Source organism: Panicum virgatum, chromosome 3K (genome assembly GCF_016808335.1).
Source record: "Panicum virgatum strain AP13 chromosome 3K, P.virgatum_v5, whole genome shotgun sequence".
Taxonomy (NCBI): domain Eukaryota; kingdom Viridiplantae; phylum Streptophyta; class Magnoliopsida; order Poales; family Poaceae; genus Panicum; species Panicum virgatum.
Window position 1 is genome coordinate 57,509,622 of NC_053138.1, and position 15,299 is coordinate 57,524,920.

The window sequence follows — 15,299 nt, forward strand, 5'->3', positions numbered from 1 at the left end:
GAGATTTAATCTTTAATTGGTGAAGATCGAGTCCGATTCATCTACGTCAACACATCTACAAGAACAGAGGCATCTGCGGCATTGCAAGGCTCGGGTAAGTTCTAAGTTTTATGATTTCCGCATTAAGTTTGATTCATGATTATGATTAGACTAAACTAAGATTTTGTTTATGGTTAATTGGTCCTAACAGTTCCTACCGCAGAATGTAGAGGAGACTCATCCTAACTACTCCCGGTCCGGCCCACACGTCACCGGGTGAGTCCCCCTAGAGTCTGTACTCTGTTGCAAAGTTGACAGTACTAGTTATGCATCACTATCATGTGACCCTAGATATTTTTGCGGCAGGAATACCTGTGCCACAAATTAAAATGTCACCGCTTGAATGTAACGATATCCAAAAAGACGAAAAATAGGAAATTCTCTTTTATACCACGATGAAATTAACCTACTACGCTCGCCAAACTTCCAAGGCGAAAGCTTCCATTCCGGCCCATCGTCGTCTCCACAAATGGAGCTCACGCTAACAATGATGGTCACCACCGTCGTCCTCCTCCTCGTGCTGATCGGCTTCCTCGTCAGGCCGCGCCGCAGCCACCGGAAGGCGCTGAACCTCCCGCCAGGCCCCAGGGGCTGGCCGGTGTTCGGCAGCCTGAGCTTGCTAGCAGGCACGCTCCCGCCGCACCGCGTGCTGGCCACGCTCGCGGCGCGCTACGGCCCGCTCATGCACCTCCGGCTCGGCTCCTTCGACGTCGTGGTCGCCTCCTCCGCGGAGGCGGCGCGGCTCGTCCTCAAGACCCACGACCTCGCCTTCGCCGACCGCCCGCCGGCGGCCTGGGGCGCCATCATCGCCTACAACTACAAGGGCATCGTGCACACGCCCTACGGGCCCTACTGGCGCATGGCGCGCAAGCTCTGCGCCACGGAGCTCTTCTCCGCGCGGCTCGTCGACGCGTTCGAGCCCGTGCGCGCGGAGGAGACGCGCGCCCTGACGCGCGACCTGTTCGAGCGCGCCGGCGCCGCCGTGCCGGTGAGGGAGCTCCTGATGGGCTTCACGATGCGGAGCATCCTCCGCATGGCGCTCGGGGAGAAGTGGCCGGGCTCCTACGGCAGCGCCGCCGAGGGCGAAGTGTTCCGGCGGTCGCTGGAGGAGGCCTTCGAAGTGAGCGGCGCGGTGAGCAACGTGGGGGAGTGGATGCCGTGGCTCGCCTGGCTCGACGTCCAGGGTTTGACCCGGCGGATGAGGCGGGTGCACGCGGTGGTCGACCGGTTCAGCGAGCAGATCCTCGACGAGCACCAGGAGGATCGCCCGCGCGCCGGCGCCGGCGGGTTCGCGGCGAGGGACCTGGTGGACGTGCTGCTGCGACTAGCCGAGGACGGGCAGGACGAGCCAGCCGAGACCAGGCTCACTCGCGCCGGCGTCAAGGCCATCGTGCAGGACATCATTTCCGGCGGCACGGAGACCGCGGCGGTGACGATGGAGTGGGCCATGGCGGAGCTCCTCCGCCACCCGGCCGCCATGGCGACCGCCACCGGCGAGATCGACCGCGTGGTGGGGCGCGGCCGCTGGGTCACCGAGAGCGACCTGCCGGACCTGCCCTACGTCGACGCCGTCCTGAAGGAGACGATGCGGCTGCACCCGGTGGGCCCCCTCCTGATCCCGCACCAGGCCCGCGAGGACACGGTGGTCGGCGGCTACGACGTCCCCGCCGGCACGCGCGTGCTGGTGAACGCGTGGGCCGTGGGGCGCGACCCGGCGTCTTGGCCCGATGCGCCCGGCGCGTTCCGGCCGGAGAGGTTCCTCGCCGGAGGCGGCGCCGAGGGCGTGGACGCGCGCGGGGCGCACTTCCAGCTGCTGCCGTTCGGGTCCGGACGTCGGATGTGCCCGGCGCACAACCTCGCGACGAGGGAGATGGCGGCCACGCTGGCGAGCCTGGTGCAGGGGTTCGCGTGGCGGCTGCCGGACGGGGTGGCACCCGAGGACATGAGCTTGGAGGAATCCTTGGGGCTGTCGGTGAGCCCCAAGGAGCCGCTCGTTGCGGTCGCCGAGCCAAGGCTGCCGGCACACCTCTACACCGGAGCCCACTAGCTAGATTATTGTCATCCGGATTTATGCATCAGGTGTTTGGATACATGTGTGGTATGTCACGTTAAACAGCAGCAGTGTTCTTGAGTTGTTCAGCACTACTAGCGACTGGGTGCTCGCTCACCCGTATAGCATCTCCAAGAGTTAATTACAAAAGCGATAAAATAAGGATTATTTTGCGATGAACGTGAAGTGCTCAAAGTTGGAGTTTAGTTCATTGGCACTCGGGAATTTCTAATTCGCGAGCGCTCGCCAGGAGACTCGCGAGCGAGCGATTCCCCAACAGCTCCAAACTTTCCTTTTTTGGAAGGTTTTATTTTCCACAATTTTCCTTTTTTAGAAAGTTATAAAGTTGTACATATAACTTTTGTGTATAATTTTTATATCCACAATTTTTTATGATATCTTTCCAGTAAAATTGTTATTAGAGAAGTTTTGAACAAATTTTTGATGCATAATTTATTCTTATAATTTTTCTGAATAACCTCTTAGTGATAACCTTTAATAACAAGTTTCACAGAAGAATAGTGCCAAAAAAATTTACGAATAAATTTATAATTAATTTTTATGCATAATTGTTCTAATACATTTTTTATAAATTACAAATAATCACCTCAGGATTATTTATACACAAAACTTCTTCGCACAAAACTTTCTGCATAACTCTTTCTAGATAAACGTTTTAAACATATGAATTTGATTAGATATATAGCTAGTGGTTGTGGCTACCCAGATAATGCTAGCCACACACGCTCTGGTGATAATGATTGGAAGCATGACCCGCGTTGAGTGGAGCGTGTTGGGCGCGGGGCGCCCATCGTTCGCCAGCATCAGCTCTGGCGAGCGATTGTTGAATTGATTCCTCCTTGGCACTCAATCCTCAACCCAACTCCCTTCTTTTCTTAAATCTCAAGCAAATCTAGAGAGAGGAGTGAAATTTTGGGAAAGGGTATATATACTCGAACCCCCCTAAGATTACTATTTAGACTAGTCTCAGTGGAGAGTGTCATCGCACAGTTACCAAAACGGGAAACATAGTAACGGTGCCGAAGGAGTGTTATGGTGATGACACTCATTTCTAATCCCATTAAACTCTCTCTCCTCTCTTCTCATAGATGACTCTTACCAAGTCAGTAAATTAGGAACATCCGACACTTGGGTTGAAACTTTAGTTTCAACCTAGGTAAAAATTAATCCAGCTGAATCCCTAATCAGCAATTCATAATTAAGCTCTTAATTGTTCATGTCACTCGCTGTCTAACTATCACCATCACTATCTCTGTTCCATCCAAATAGAACAACATTTTATTTCCTTTTCTAAATGAAAATGTGCTTAATTATTCATGATTTGATCTATGTGTTGTGACTACTATAAATTGGTGAATCTGATAATGAGGAAAGGTGGATGGTGACATTTGGATAACTGCTTAGAAGTTGTTGGAGGGTTTTTTTCCTTCAAAATCTCTACTCCAAATAATGAGCAATGATATAGAGAGTCTCTTGGAGTTGCTCTTAACAAACCTTTACGATTTCTAAAATGTATCGATCCTTTTAAAATGCCCTTAGAGCAACTCCAACAGACTAGATAAAAATCTTAGCCAGATTAAGAGGTAAAAATCTAGGTAAATAAACAAAAAGCTTCCTAAAGGGCGGGGACCAACAACCACTCCAAATCTTGACTCTCCATACTCAAATCACATTCACACCGGAACTTTTGTTACTCCCTTTCTATCCTACTCACACGCGTGGGTCCTAGACCCGGCCAATAATCAAAGGTCGCCGACTGTCGCCGGCGGGTACGGCGCCGGCGGGTACGGCGCCGGCTGCCAGTGAGGCCGGCGCTGCCACGACGAGCAAGGTCACACGAATGTAGCTAGGTGGTCGTGGTGGTGGGTGAGCGCCGGAGAGGGGTAGTGCCATGGAAGAAGGCGGCGGCGGCCATGGCAAAGGCATGGAGGTCGCCAGCGGTGTGCTGTGGGGAGGGTGGAGGCGAGGTGGTGGCCTGGGGAGGTCCGCAAGGTTGTGGTGGTGCTTGGGCCACGGGGAATTGATCGGCGGGGCTCCGACGCAGGCGAATTGGTCGGTGGCACGGGACCTCCATGCAACGTCAATGGCGAGCCGGCAGTGACAGTATTCCTCTCGGTCTGGGACCTTCTCATTAATTTCCAATCAACGGAACAAGAAAGAGCTCTATAGTCCTTTGGAAATGTGTATCAAGTGTAGTGGTGCAAATAAATACTTCTCATGGCATGAGGGAAGGTAGAAACATCTTGATAACTTTCCAAGGACCGTAAAAGAGCTCGTAAAGAACATCCTCGAATTAACCTCCAAACATTACCAGCACGTGTCTTATTCTGTCAACATGTGGCTTTCATTTTCTTGTCGTATAAGGACAAATACATATATTGACACGTGCGTCACAGCCAGGTATGTCTATATCACTCAACGTCTGACAACCTACCTCCCACATACGGAGTATCTCCCAATCTGTCTGCACTCTATTGCAAGATTGATATTCGATATTGGACATTCCTAGCACGATCGCTGAAAAAAAATGTGCTTAGGCACGATCGCTGAAAAAACCATCTCTAGTCTGCGTGCCACAAATAATATATTTTGGAAGATTATCTGTGCCACGAATAATACTACCTAAATCTGTATATAAAAAAGAAGAATACAAAGAAAAGAAACAAAAACCTGTTTTTATGTACCACGATGAGACCTATATCTACACTCTCCACGTTCCAAGGCTACAGCTTCCATTCCAATTTCCGCCAATAATGGAGGTCACGCGCATGCTAACAATGTCCATGGCCACGGCAGTGATGGTCACCGTCGTCGTCATCCTCGTGCTCGGCTCCCTCGGGAGGCCGCGCCGCAGCCAGCGGAAGACGCTGAACCTCCCGCCGGGCCCAAGGGGCTGGCCGGTGTTCGGCAGCTTGCTGAGCTTGCTCGCAGACACGCTCCCCCCGCACCGCGTGCTGGCCGCGCTCGCGGCGCGCTACGGCCCGCTCATGCACCTCCGGCTCGGCTCCTTCGACGTCGTGGTCGCCTCCTCCGCGGAGGCGGCGCGGCTCGTCCTCAAGACCCACGACCTCGCCTTCGCCGACCGCCCGCCCACGGCCTTCGGCAAGATCCTCGGCTACGACTACAAGGGCATCGTGCAGACGCCCTACGGGCCCTACTGGCGCATGGCGCGCAAGCTCTGCGCCACGGAGCTCTTCTCCGCGCGGCGCATCGACGCGTTCGAGCGCGCCCGCGCGCAGGAGATGCGCGCCCTGACGCGCGGCCTGTTCGAGCGCGCCGGCGCCACCGTGCAGGTGAAGGAGCACCTGCTGAGCTTCACGATGCGCAACATCCTCCGCATGGCGCTGGGGGAGAAATGGTCGTCGGGCTCCTGCAATAGCCACGACGGCGGCGACGGCGAGGCGTTCCGGCGATCGCTCAAGGAGTCCTTCATGGTGACGGGTTTGCTGGGCAATGTTGGGGAGTCGGTGCCGTGGCTCGGCTGGCTCGACGCGCAGGGTTTCGTCCGGCGGATGAAGCGGGTGCACGCGATGTTCGACCGGTTCAACGAGCAGATCCTCAACGAGCACCAGAACGGCCGGCGGCGTGCTGGGGCGGGGTCGGAGATGGACCTGGTGGACGTGCTGCTGCAACTGGCCGAGGACGGGGAGGAGGCGGCGGAGCGGCCGCCGGAGACCAGGCTCACTCGCGACGGCGTCAAGGCCTTCCTCCTGGACATCATCGGCGGCGGCACGGAGACCGCGGCGGCGACGTTGGAGTGGTCCGTGCTGGAGCTCCTCCGCCACCCGGCCGCCATGGCGGCCGCCACCGACGCGCTCGACCGCACGGTGGGGCGCGGCCGCTGGGTCACCGAGACGGACCTGCCGGAGCTCCCGTACATCGAGGCCGTCGTGAAGGAGACGATGCGGCTGCACCCCGTGGGTCCCCTCCTCATCCCGCACCACGCCCGCGAGGACACGGTGGTCGGCGGCTACGACGTCCCCGCCGGCGCGCGCGTGCTGGTGAACATGTGGGCCGTGGGGCGCGACCCGGCGTCGTGGCCTGAGGCGCCCGGCGCGTTCCGGCCGGAGCGGTTCCTCGCCGGGGGCAGCGCCGAGGGGGTGGACGTGCACGGGGCGCACTTCCAGCTGCTGCCGTTCGGGTCCGGGCGGCGGATGTGCCCGGCGCACAGCCTCGCGATGAAGGAGATGGTGGCGGCGCTGGCGAACCTTGTGCAGGGGTTCTCATGGCGGCTGCCGGACGGGGTGGCACCCGAGGAGATGAGCATGGAGGAATTCTTTGGACTGAACGTGAGTCGGAAGGAGCCGCTCGTTGCCATCGCCGAGCCAAGGCTGCCGGCGCACCTCTACGCCGCTGTCGACGACTAGCCATATCCTGGTTTATGTATGGACCACGCCGCGTCCGTATACAAGTATTGGGACACGTTAAACGTCAAGTGATTCGTATCGATTATCTCGTATTTGTAAACTAGCAAGGTGGCCCGCGCTAATAGCGCGGGTAGCTAGTTTTTTATTTAATTCTTTAAAAATATTTACATTGACAGAAGAGATGTATTTTGTAATTTATTTACCTCTCATTTGCTCTTGTTGAATATTATACTACTTGCAGCTTTCTATGCATAGGAGTTCATATCAATCATCACTTTTTATGTTGTTTTATTCTATATTATAGTTGCATATTTTAGTACTTAAACCTGCAAAATCTAAATTTGAGGATTAAATTCAATTTTGGATCACCTTGAATACGGAGCAAATTGTACATAATTGTATTCATATAAAGTTTTTTATAATTATGAAATATATTTATATGTATTTGATAGTTATGTTTGCCAACAATCTGTAACTTAGATGTTGGAGTTCGATTTGTATCTTGCAATATTTTGATTAATATTTAGCGAAAATATATCTAGTGTAGTTGTTAGAGCACTTAAGTAGCATCTAGCAGATCTAGACCTGACTCATCATCGGAGCGAAATAAAAATGATCATGGATTAGACAAAAAAAAGTTATGTTAAAAAATAAGTTGAGGCCTCCTGCTGGCTTTGGTAAATAAATGTTATGCAAAATTTATATATATGTGTGCTATGTTAATGCATATATATTTTAAATTTTTTATTTAACTGAACCTATTATTATTTTTCCCACTTTGATTACTGCACAATTTATTTCTTTTTAGCCCATATGACTGCATATATTAGTCTACTTTAGAGTTTTGTCATCTCGGTGATAGATAGTTCTATATATATCTTTGTTGTTGTTTCTAACTCTTTTCTTTATTTTTCATTTTCTCTAGCAATTTTTATTGATTTCTCTGTCTTCTATTTTGTTCCTCAGTATATTTGAAATCGATTAGTGTGTATCGCATCCGATGCATCTAATGGAGAACTTTCCTGTTTAGTATTGTGCCTCAGGGTTTTTTTCTGAGCGAAGAGGAGCATCGACAACGTACATTTGTTTGAATCATTTGATTTTGTACTGTAGGCAATCGACTTTGAGATAGATTAGCAGGGCTTCAGGCCTGTATCTGTGGCTAAAATAATTTCAGTTGTGGCTTCTTTGATGGAGCAGTTTTTTTATGGATATAGAGCTGTTTTGAAAACCGTTCGGTAGAACTGCTTCTTCTATTTTTTTCATGAATATATGAAAGATGTCAAATGTCCAACAGGACATGGCTATAATTTAATATTTTTCTCATTCTAATGATATTATTTATAGACTAAACCAATAAATTCACTTTTGTCCTTTTCTTTTGCCCTCATTTTCTCATTTTTCCTGCATTCTTTTTCTATTCTCCCTTTTCTACTTTCCTTACCTGTTCAATCTTGATGCTTCTTTATCTTTTTCTCTTCTCTTTCTCTATTCTTCTTTAGAGGTATCCCATGCCTAGTGTGTACTTATAGAAAATTAGATGGGTATAATAATGTTAATAATTATCTATGCTATTTGATTCCTCACATGACTAACTCCCGGATTTTTCCCATGCATCTATTTAGATTGAGCTAATAATAGTCACATTTATTTGTAGGTTTCGGTATTTTACCCTTTTTTATCCCATTGATTATTACTTGTATGGAACTATTATATGCCCATAGAATCATAATTTTTTGTTGACCACCATCAGATTAGTTTGTATAACTAAAGTTGTTCAAGAATATGCAATATTTATGATGATAATTCTTGTTTGGAGAAAGCATTGGTTCTTTAGCGGATATTTCTGTCACATTAATTCGTCTGCGTATTCATTGGCCCACACTTACAATCATAAGGTGCCAATGGTCTTGCAATAGATTGCAATATGTGAAATTCTGCGCATCATCATTATTTTTTCGTCCCTATCTTGACGTTTGGTTGCTCCAGAAGAAATGGATTGATTGAGTTCAGCAATGATTTTGAGTAGAATCCAGTGTGCTTCATGCAGCTGCATGTATTGCATGACGTTCTTGAGACTCAAAAAGTTGTGATTCGGAATCTCGGGCAAAGACTATGGTCGCGTCGTAGTGCAGGGCGTTCCAAAGATTTTTCAAAGCAATTATCTCTTTTAATAGTACCAATACAATACAACTATGGTCGTGTTGTCACGCTTATGCTGCTGCCATTTTTTTTTTTGCATCTTTAAGGAAGGTTAATGCGAGACATAGATGGTAACATGAGTTTTTATGTCATGCGGACCCTGTATTTAACTTTAATTGGATACAGACACTTTTTAGTAGTTTAAAATATTGCATCTCATTAAATTAGACACTGACTCTTTTGTCCAATTTAGATCGTTAGATCTTCATTAAATCGAATGGTGTAAATCCTATACACAAATACTATTTAGATCTTCGTTAATTTGGAGTATTTATTAACTTTATTTGCCATGAAACTGAAACTTGGATTTTTATTATTGCATTTGATACTATTTATTTAGCTATTTTTCTTATTAATATGATTCATAATCACTACACATATCAACAATAATTTTTTTATTCTAGTTCTTGCATTTATCTATTTATTAATCATATTTGATGCCAATTTTTTTATACTTTTAATTTTTAATTTAGCTATTTGGCTAATAATAATTTTTTTGTCGTGTGCCAATGCTAATTTTTTTAATTTTATAATTCCGAATTTGCTTATTTAGTAATTGTATTCAACATGGACTCTTTGGTTGAGTCCTAATTTCTTTATTTTTTTTAATTCCAAATTAAGCTATATTTACTAATCGTATTTGGTATGGACTCTTTGTCATGTCTTTTTTTGTAATTTTTTAAATTCGAAATTAGCTATTTATTAATCGTATTTGACATCTCATCGCGTTTCTTTACTCCATCATCATCACGAAATCGTCCGTCCATCCATCTTCGACATCCCTTCACGTCGGGGCAGTGCCACGATACCGGAGGCACATCGCGTCGGAGGCTTCCTCTGCCAGCCTGTTTCCTGCGACCACCGTGCTGCTAGCTACCAGTAGTTGCTAGGAATTCAAGTCAACATTATCTCTTTGCAAAGAGGTATTAACAGTCCAGATTAATTCTAAAACATATGTTTTTCCATCAAGCTCACGTATTACCCATGCCCCCCTCTTCTTCAATCATCCAGAACGCATAATCCGTTTGCAAAACTTTTAACAGGTACTAACAATATGACATACTAAAAAATTAGTCAACTGACAACAGTTGGACAATCATAGAATAACGTAGGAATTTCTAGACCCTCTCGACGAACGTGGTGGTTTGTTTTAACACTCCCTTAATAATAGAATTTATACTTTTAATTTTAAATTTAGCTATTCAGCTAATATTAATTTTTATCTAGTGGTAATGCTATTTTTTTAATTTGATAATTCAGAATTTTCCTATTTAGTAATTGTATTCAACATGGACTCTTTGATTAAGCCCTAATTTCCTTATTTTTTTAATTCCGAATTAAACTATTTACTAATAGTATTCAGCATGGACTCTTTGCCATGTCTTAATTTTCCTTAATTTTTTTAAATCCGAAATTAGCTATTTATTAATCGTATTTGATATGAATTCTTGAGTTAGTTTGAACCGTTAGATCTTCATAAAATCCAACGGTGCAAATTCTTCTCTTTTTTAGATTAATGTGGGAATTTCTAGATCCTCTCGGCGAATGTGATGGCTTCTTTTAACACTCCTTTAATAATATAATAGAATTTATACTTTTAATTTTAAATTTAGCTATTCAGCTAATATTAATTTTTATCTAGTGGTAATGCTATTTTTTTAATTTGATAATTCAGAATTTTCCTATTTAGAAATTGTATTCAACATGGACTCTTTGATTAAGCCCTAATTTCCTTATTTTTTTAATTCCGAATTAAACTATTTACTAATAGTATTCAGCATGGACTCTTTGCCATGTCTTAATTTTCCTTAATTTTTTTAAATCCGAAATTAGCTATTTATTAATCGTATTTGATATGAATTCTTGAGTTAGTTTGAACCGTTAGATCTTCATAAAATCCAACGGTGCAAATTCTTCTCTTTTTTAGATTAATGTGGGAATTTCTAGATCCTCTCGGCGAACGTGGTGGCTTCTTTTAACACTCCTTTAATAATATAATAGAATTTATACTTTTAATTTTAAATTTAGCTATTCAGCTAATATTAATTTTTATCTAGTGGTAATGCTATTTTTTTAATTTGATAATTCAGAATTTTCCTATTTAGGAATTGTATTCAACATGGACTCTTTGATTAAGCCCTAATTTCCTTATTTTTTTAATTCCGAATTAAACTATTTACTAATAGTATTCAGCATGGACTCTTTGCCATGTCTTAATTTTCCTTAATTTTTTAAATCCGAAATTAGCTATTTATTAATCGTATTTGATATGAATTCTTGAGTTAGTTTGAACCGTTAGATCTTCATAAAATCCAACGGTGCAAATTCTTCTCTTTTTTAGATTAATGTGGGAATTTTTAGATCCTCTCGGCGAACGTGGTGGCTTCTTTTAACACTCCTTTAATAATATAATAGATGAGTACCAAGTACACTTTTATTTTTATCCCTAAACTATGTCACGCCATCATTTTGCAACATCAAATTCTCAAGATTGTCTAAACTCAACTCCAACTCAAATATGGGATCTATTTCTAGGTTTGTCCAAAGTTTTTTTTAAGAAATGGACCGGATTTCATTAAAACAGATAGAATCCCTTTTGCAACTGAGACCTCAATATAAAATAAAATTATATTGAAACACGCCATTAGGTCCCTATCCTTCATCTTTCTTGCATCCAGCTGCATCAAAAAACTCCATCGCTATAGAACTTCACGAGATCCAGCCACGAAAATATATAAACTAAGGCTTGGTGCATCCTGATAACTTATGACACAATAAAAGATCTATCCACATGTTGATTTCCTTTTTACTCATTGCACAAGTCTTTTACTCAAACTAGTAGAGTGCACGTGCGGCACGCACGTGTTTTAGAAAAACCAAATAAAAGAATTATGTTACAAAAAATATGTATTCATAGCCACATCTACCATTAGCTTGTGGATACAATATTTAGTACATTGTTCGATACAAATTTACCTAAATTGAAAATTTTGAAATATACAGATCATATGGACATGACCATACATACATGCAACTCAATAATGACATCTCAAGAATTATATAGGAGGGTCAAGGTAAAAATAAAATATTTGCATTGGTCATATCTTGATTGTAGCACATCTCTTTTTTTACAAAAAATCTACATATGAATGCCACATCTAACATACATATTATAAAAATTTAATGATGCAGAATCTTCACACCATATCGCCAGAATTTAATTTCCAACTCATATCCCATTTATGATGGACTCCGGTGTCACTGCAAACAATTAAAGTTCCATTAAGTAAAAAAACCCAATCAGATTAGCCATTTGAATTTATAATGTATTAGTGATAACCAACAACATCTACACTAAAAAAAAGATACATCATATGAGATAACTTCATTTTGAAGACCGTAGAATATCTCTGAAAACAATATTTTTGGTTCTTCAGCCGGTGGGATCGAGATCTTTGTTAGGTTTAGCAAGCATCCATATAGTTGAACGTGAAACACCTCTTGATAAGGCAATATATGGCTGTTCATGAGAGAAAACAGGCTCTGGAAGATAGATCCCAATATTCGGTATAGTTTGACCCTGAGTTTTATTTATAGTCATTGCAAAACTGAGTCTTACTGGAAATTGTTTCCTCTTGAACTTGAAAGGTAGTGAAATATCCTCGGACGGAGACAAGGGAATCCTTGGTATAAAAACTCGATTTTCAGCATGCTATCCATTTAAAATTTCACAATCAATTGCATTGTTCTCAAAAGCCTTCACTATAAGTCGAGTTCCATTGCACAGTCCATGATGAGGATCCAGATTTTGAAGGAGTATGACAGGACAGTTCTTAATTTTAAGCTCGTGCGGAGGAAGACCATTTGGAGTAATTGAGTTCAGAAAAATCAAGAAGATAGTTATTAGTTGAGTCATCATCTACGGAATCATGACTGTAGTAAACCTTTTCATTTCCAGGAAACTTTCCAATCATCACCGCGTTGAGCTATCAACATACTCATTTCGTGTTGACAAGATAGCACGCTCGCGCATGTAACTGACAGAGGTGCACTTCATAGCTAGATCCGGAAACACATGGTCGATGAGAGTACCAATAGACTGATCATCATTATACTCAAGCATAATGTCATCCGGCAGATCCACATAGTCATTTGGGAAAGTCTTTTCTGTTCCATCACCAATTCTTAATAGAAACTACGAGAACCATACATCATTCTAGGCCCTCATGTTCTGCTTCAACCGTATTATCTTGATATCATCCCATATATAGGACCGAAGCAAGGTGGCATCACAAATTTGTGCTCCAGTACGTCTAGGGACAACAGGCAGAACTTGTTTGAAATCGCCTCCAAACACTATAACTTTGCCCCCAAATGGTAGATCAGTTCCCGTGATATCCCGTAACGACCTATCAAGTGTCTCCACAGCCTGCCTTCGTGTCATCGCAACCTCATCCCATATAATTAAAGACGCCTCACGCAACAATGCAGCTGTACCACTTTGCTTGGTAAAGTTGCAAACAGAATTATCTCCAAGTTTTATGGGAATTTGGAACCTCGAATGAACGTACGACCACCAGGTATGATGGATGCTGCAATTCTGGATGTAGCTGTAGCTACTACGATGCGATCCGTGGATCGAACTCTGGCCAAAAGAGCCATGTAAAGATATGTCTTCCCGGTCCCACCAGGACCATCCACAAAAAATACTTTCCCTTTATTTCTGATGACATGATCAAAAATTTCTTTAAAACCTTCAATTTGCTCAGTATTGAGAGACTTGGCTAATTTAATATCTTCATCAGATACAACAATTTTCCTCTCTTCAGTTAGTTCCCTATAATAATCTCTATTTGTCTCACCTACTTGGCCAAAATTTTAATTATCAGCAAAAGTACACAATAAACAATAATAATAGCAACACAACATCGCAAATAAAGTTGGGACAATATATTACCAGACTGATGCATATGTGGCAGGCCGTAATTTCTAATGTCTTTACCCATCGAGGAGAGAATATCCGCGATGTCCCTAAGGACAAATTGTTCAACACTTAATTTCCATGAACACGCACATAGTCCTCAGCCATTGATTCAAAATGTTTGTCCCAGAGGGCACGAATGTTTGTGTACTCGCAGAAAACCATAATAGTTGCAAATATTCTTCTGAGAGCACATGGCATCTGAAAAGCTACTGCTTCGCTAAGTGCATTGTCGAGTGACCTATAAGTTTCAACAAGACCAAGTTTCTCACAGCATTCTCTAAAAATAGGACTAACCACACCACGAACTATTCTGATTGATATGAATGATGTTGGACCTCGAACATAATTTAGAAGAACTCGAAGATAGAATCTTTCGCCCTCAGACGGGTACGCATACACCAACCTTCCAATCTGGTAACTTCTTTTTCTAGTAGACCAAATTTTTTTGGACTTGTTCCATGTATAATGTTCTGGAAATTCTCTGTATAAGTATCTTCGAGCATTTGGATCTTCACTGTTTATTCTAAAGAATTCTGTTAGCATCGATCTTTGGTTCCTAGCGCGTTCAAGCACATCTCAAGGTTGTTGTCATCATTGAATGGGACCATGTGCATGCCAGGAAGATGAACTTACATCTGTAAAACATGGGGATACATAGAAAACATTGGGAACCTATAGAGCCAGTGTACTGCTTCAATAGACGTTATATATTGTGCATTCCTGTACTGTTTAATTTCATTTACCTCTATTTCTCCATTCCGGCCTTGATTCGCAACTGCGAATGATGCACAGTCTGTGCCCTTGTATACATATTTATAAAGATACTTACAACCTTTGATACTGCTTGAAACTTCAACATTGATGTGGCAATTATATCTCATCAGGAGTGTTGGATTATATGATACAACACATCTATTATCCAGCCATTTCTTACGCACAAATACCTTGTGACCATCATTCCGCCTTCTGTATATAGGATATGCATCTTTTCCTTGCTCCGTGGTCTCACTAAATTGTTTAGGGTATCTGAAACGGCATGCACCATCCTACATGCAACCACAATTTCTATTAAAAACTCTACAAGGGCCATGCATCATATGTTTGCAGACAAGTTCATGGAGAAGAGGATTTTTTTTCATCTTGTAGTTCTGCTGAAATATATTTGTCAAAATTATCTGGCCCGCTAAGCTTTAAACTGCTATCCATTATAAGCAAGAAATGCTCATGCGGCAAACCTCTTTTCTGAAACTCAGTAACGTGTGCCCAAGCTGCCACTTTTCCAAAGTACCCCTTCTCTTAATAACAAAGTCATGGAAATCAATGAGTTTTGCATGATATACCCTCGCCACAATATCTGGTCTATCTTGAGGTGTCTGCCCAGGCAACAAAAGTTCTGTGATCTCAGGCCAGTAGGGGTTGCAAGTCATAGTTAAAAAGTAATATGGTTTTCCATATTTAGCAACTAATGGCATTGCATCTATGAACCTGCACTGCACATCTCTATCACTTCCAGAAAAATTTTTAGATAAAACAACCAATTTACCAGCCTTCAGACCTCTATGCTCACCGGCAGCAAGGGTGTCCATTATACCCTGACATCAAAAACAAATCCGTTTGAATCAAACAACACATATAA

The 15,299-nt window shown here is 43.7% G+C and overlaps 2 protein-coding genes across 2 annotated transcripts; both read left to right on the forward strand.

Annotated features, from left to right (window-relative positions):
* Positions 1-376: 376 nt before the first annotated feature.
* Positions 377-2,300, forward strand: LOC120699851 (trimethyltridecatetraene synthase-like). Its single transcript, XM_039983939.1, has one exon. It carries the CDS (start codon positions 509-511, stop codon positions 2,084-2,086), a length of 1,578 nt encoding a protein of 525 aa, XP_039839873.1. The 5' UTR covers positions 377-508; the 3' UTR covers positions 2,087-2,300.
* Positions 2,301-4,796: 2,496 nt separating this feature from the next.
* On the forward strand, positions 4,797-11,184 carry LOC120699850 (trimethyltridecatetraene synthase-like). The gene is made up of 2 exons (XM_039983938.1): positions 4,797-6,577; positions 11,096-11,184. The coding sequence occupies exon 1, from the start codon at positions 4,864-4,866 to the stop codon at positions 6,475-6,477; it is 1,614 nt and encodes a 537-aa protein (XP_039839872.1). The 5' UTR covers positions 4,797-4,863; the 3' UTR covers positions 6,478-6,577; positions 11,096-11,184.
* The last annotated feature ends 4,115 nt before the right edge of the window (positions 11,185-15,299 follow it).

Excerpts from the sequence above, each read along its gene's own strand:
- LOC120699851 (XM_039983939.1), top strand. The coding sequence starts at position 509 with ATGGAGCTCACGCTAACAATGATGGTCACCACCGTCGTCCTCCTCCTC.
- LOC120699850 (XM_039983938.1), top strand. The coding sequence starts at position 4,864 with ATGGAGGTCACGCGCATGCTAACAATGTCCATGGCCACGGCAGTGATG.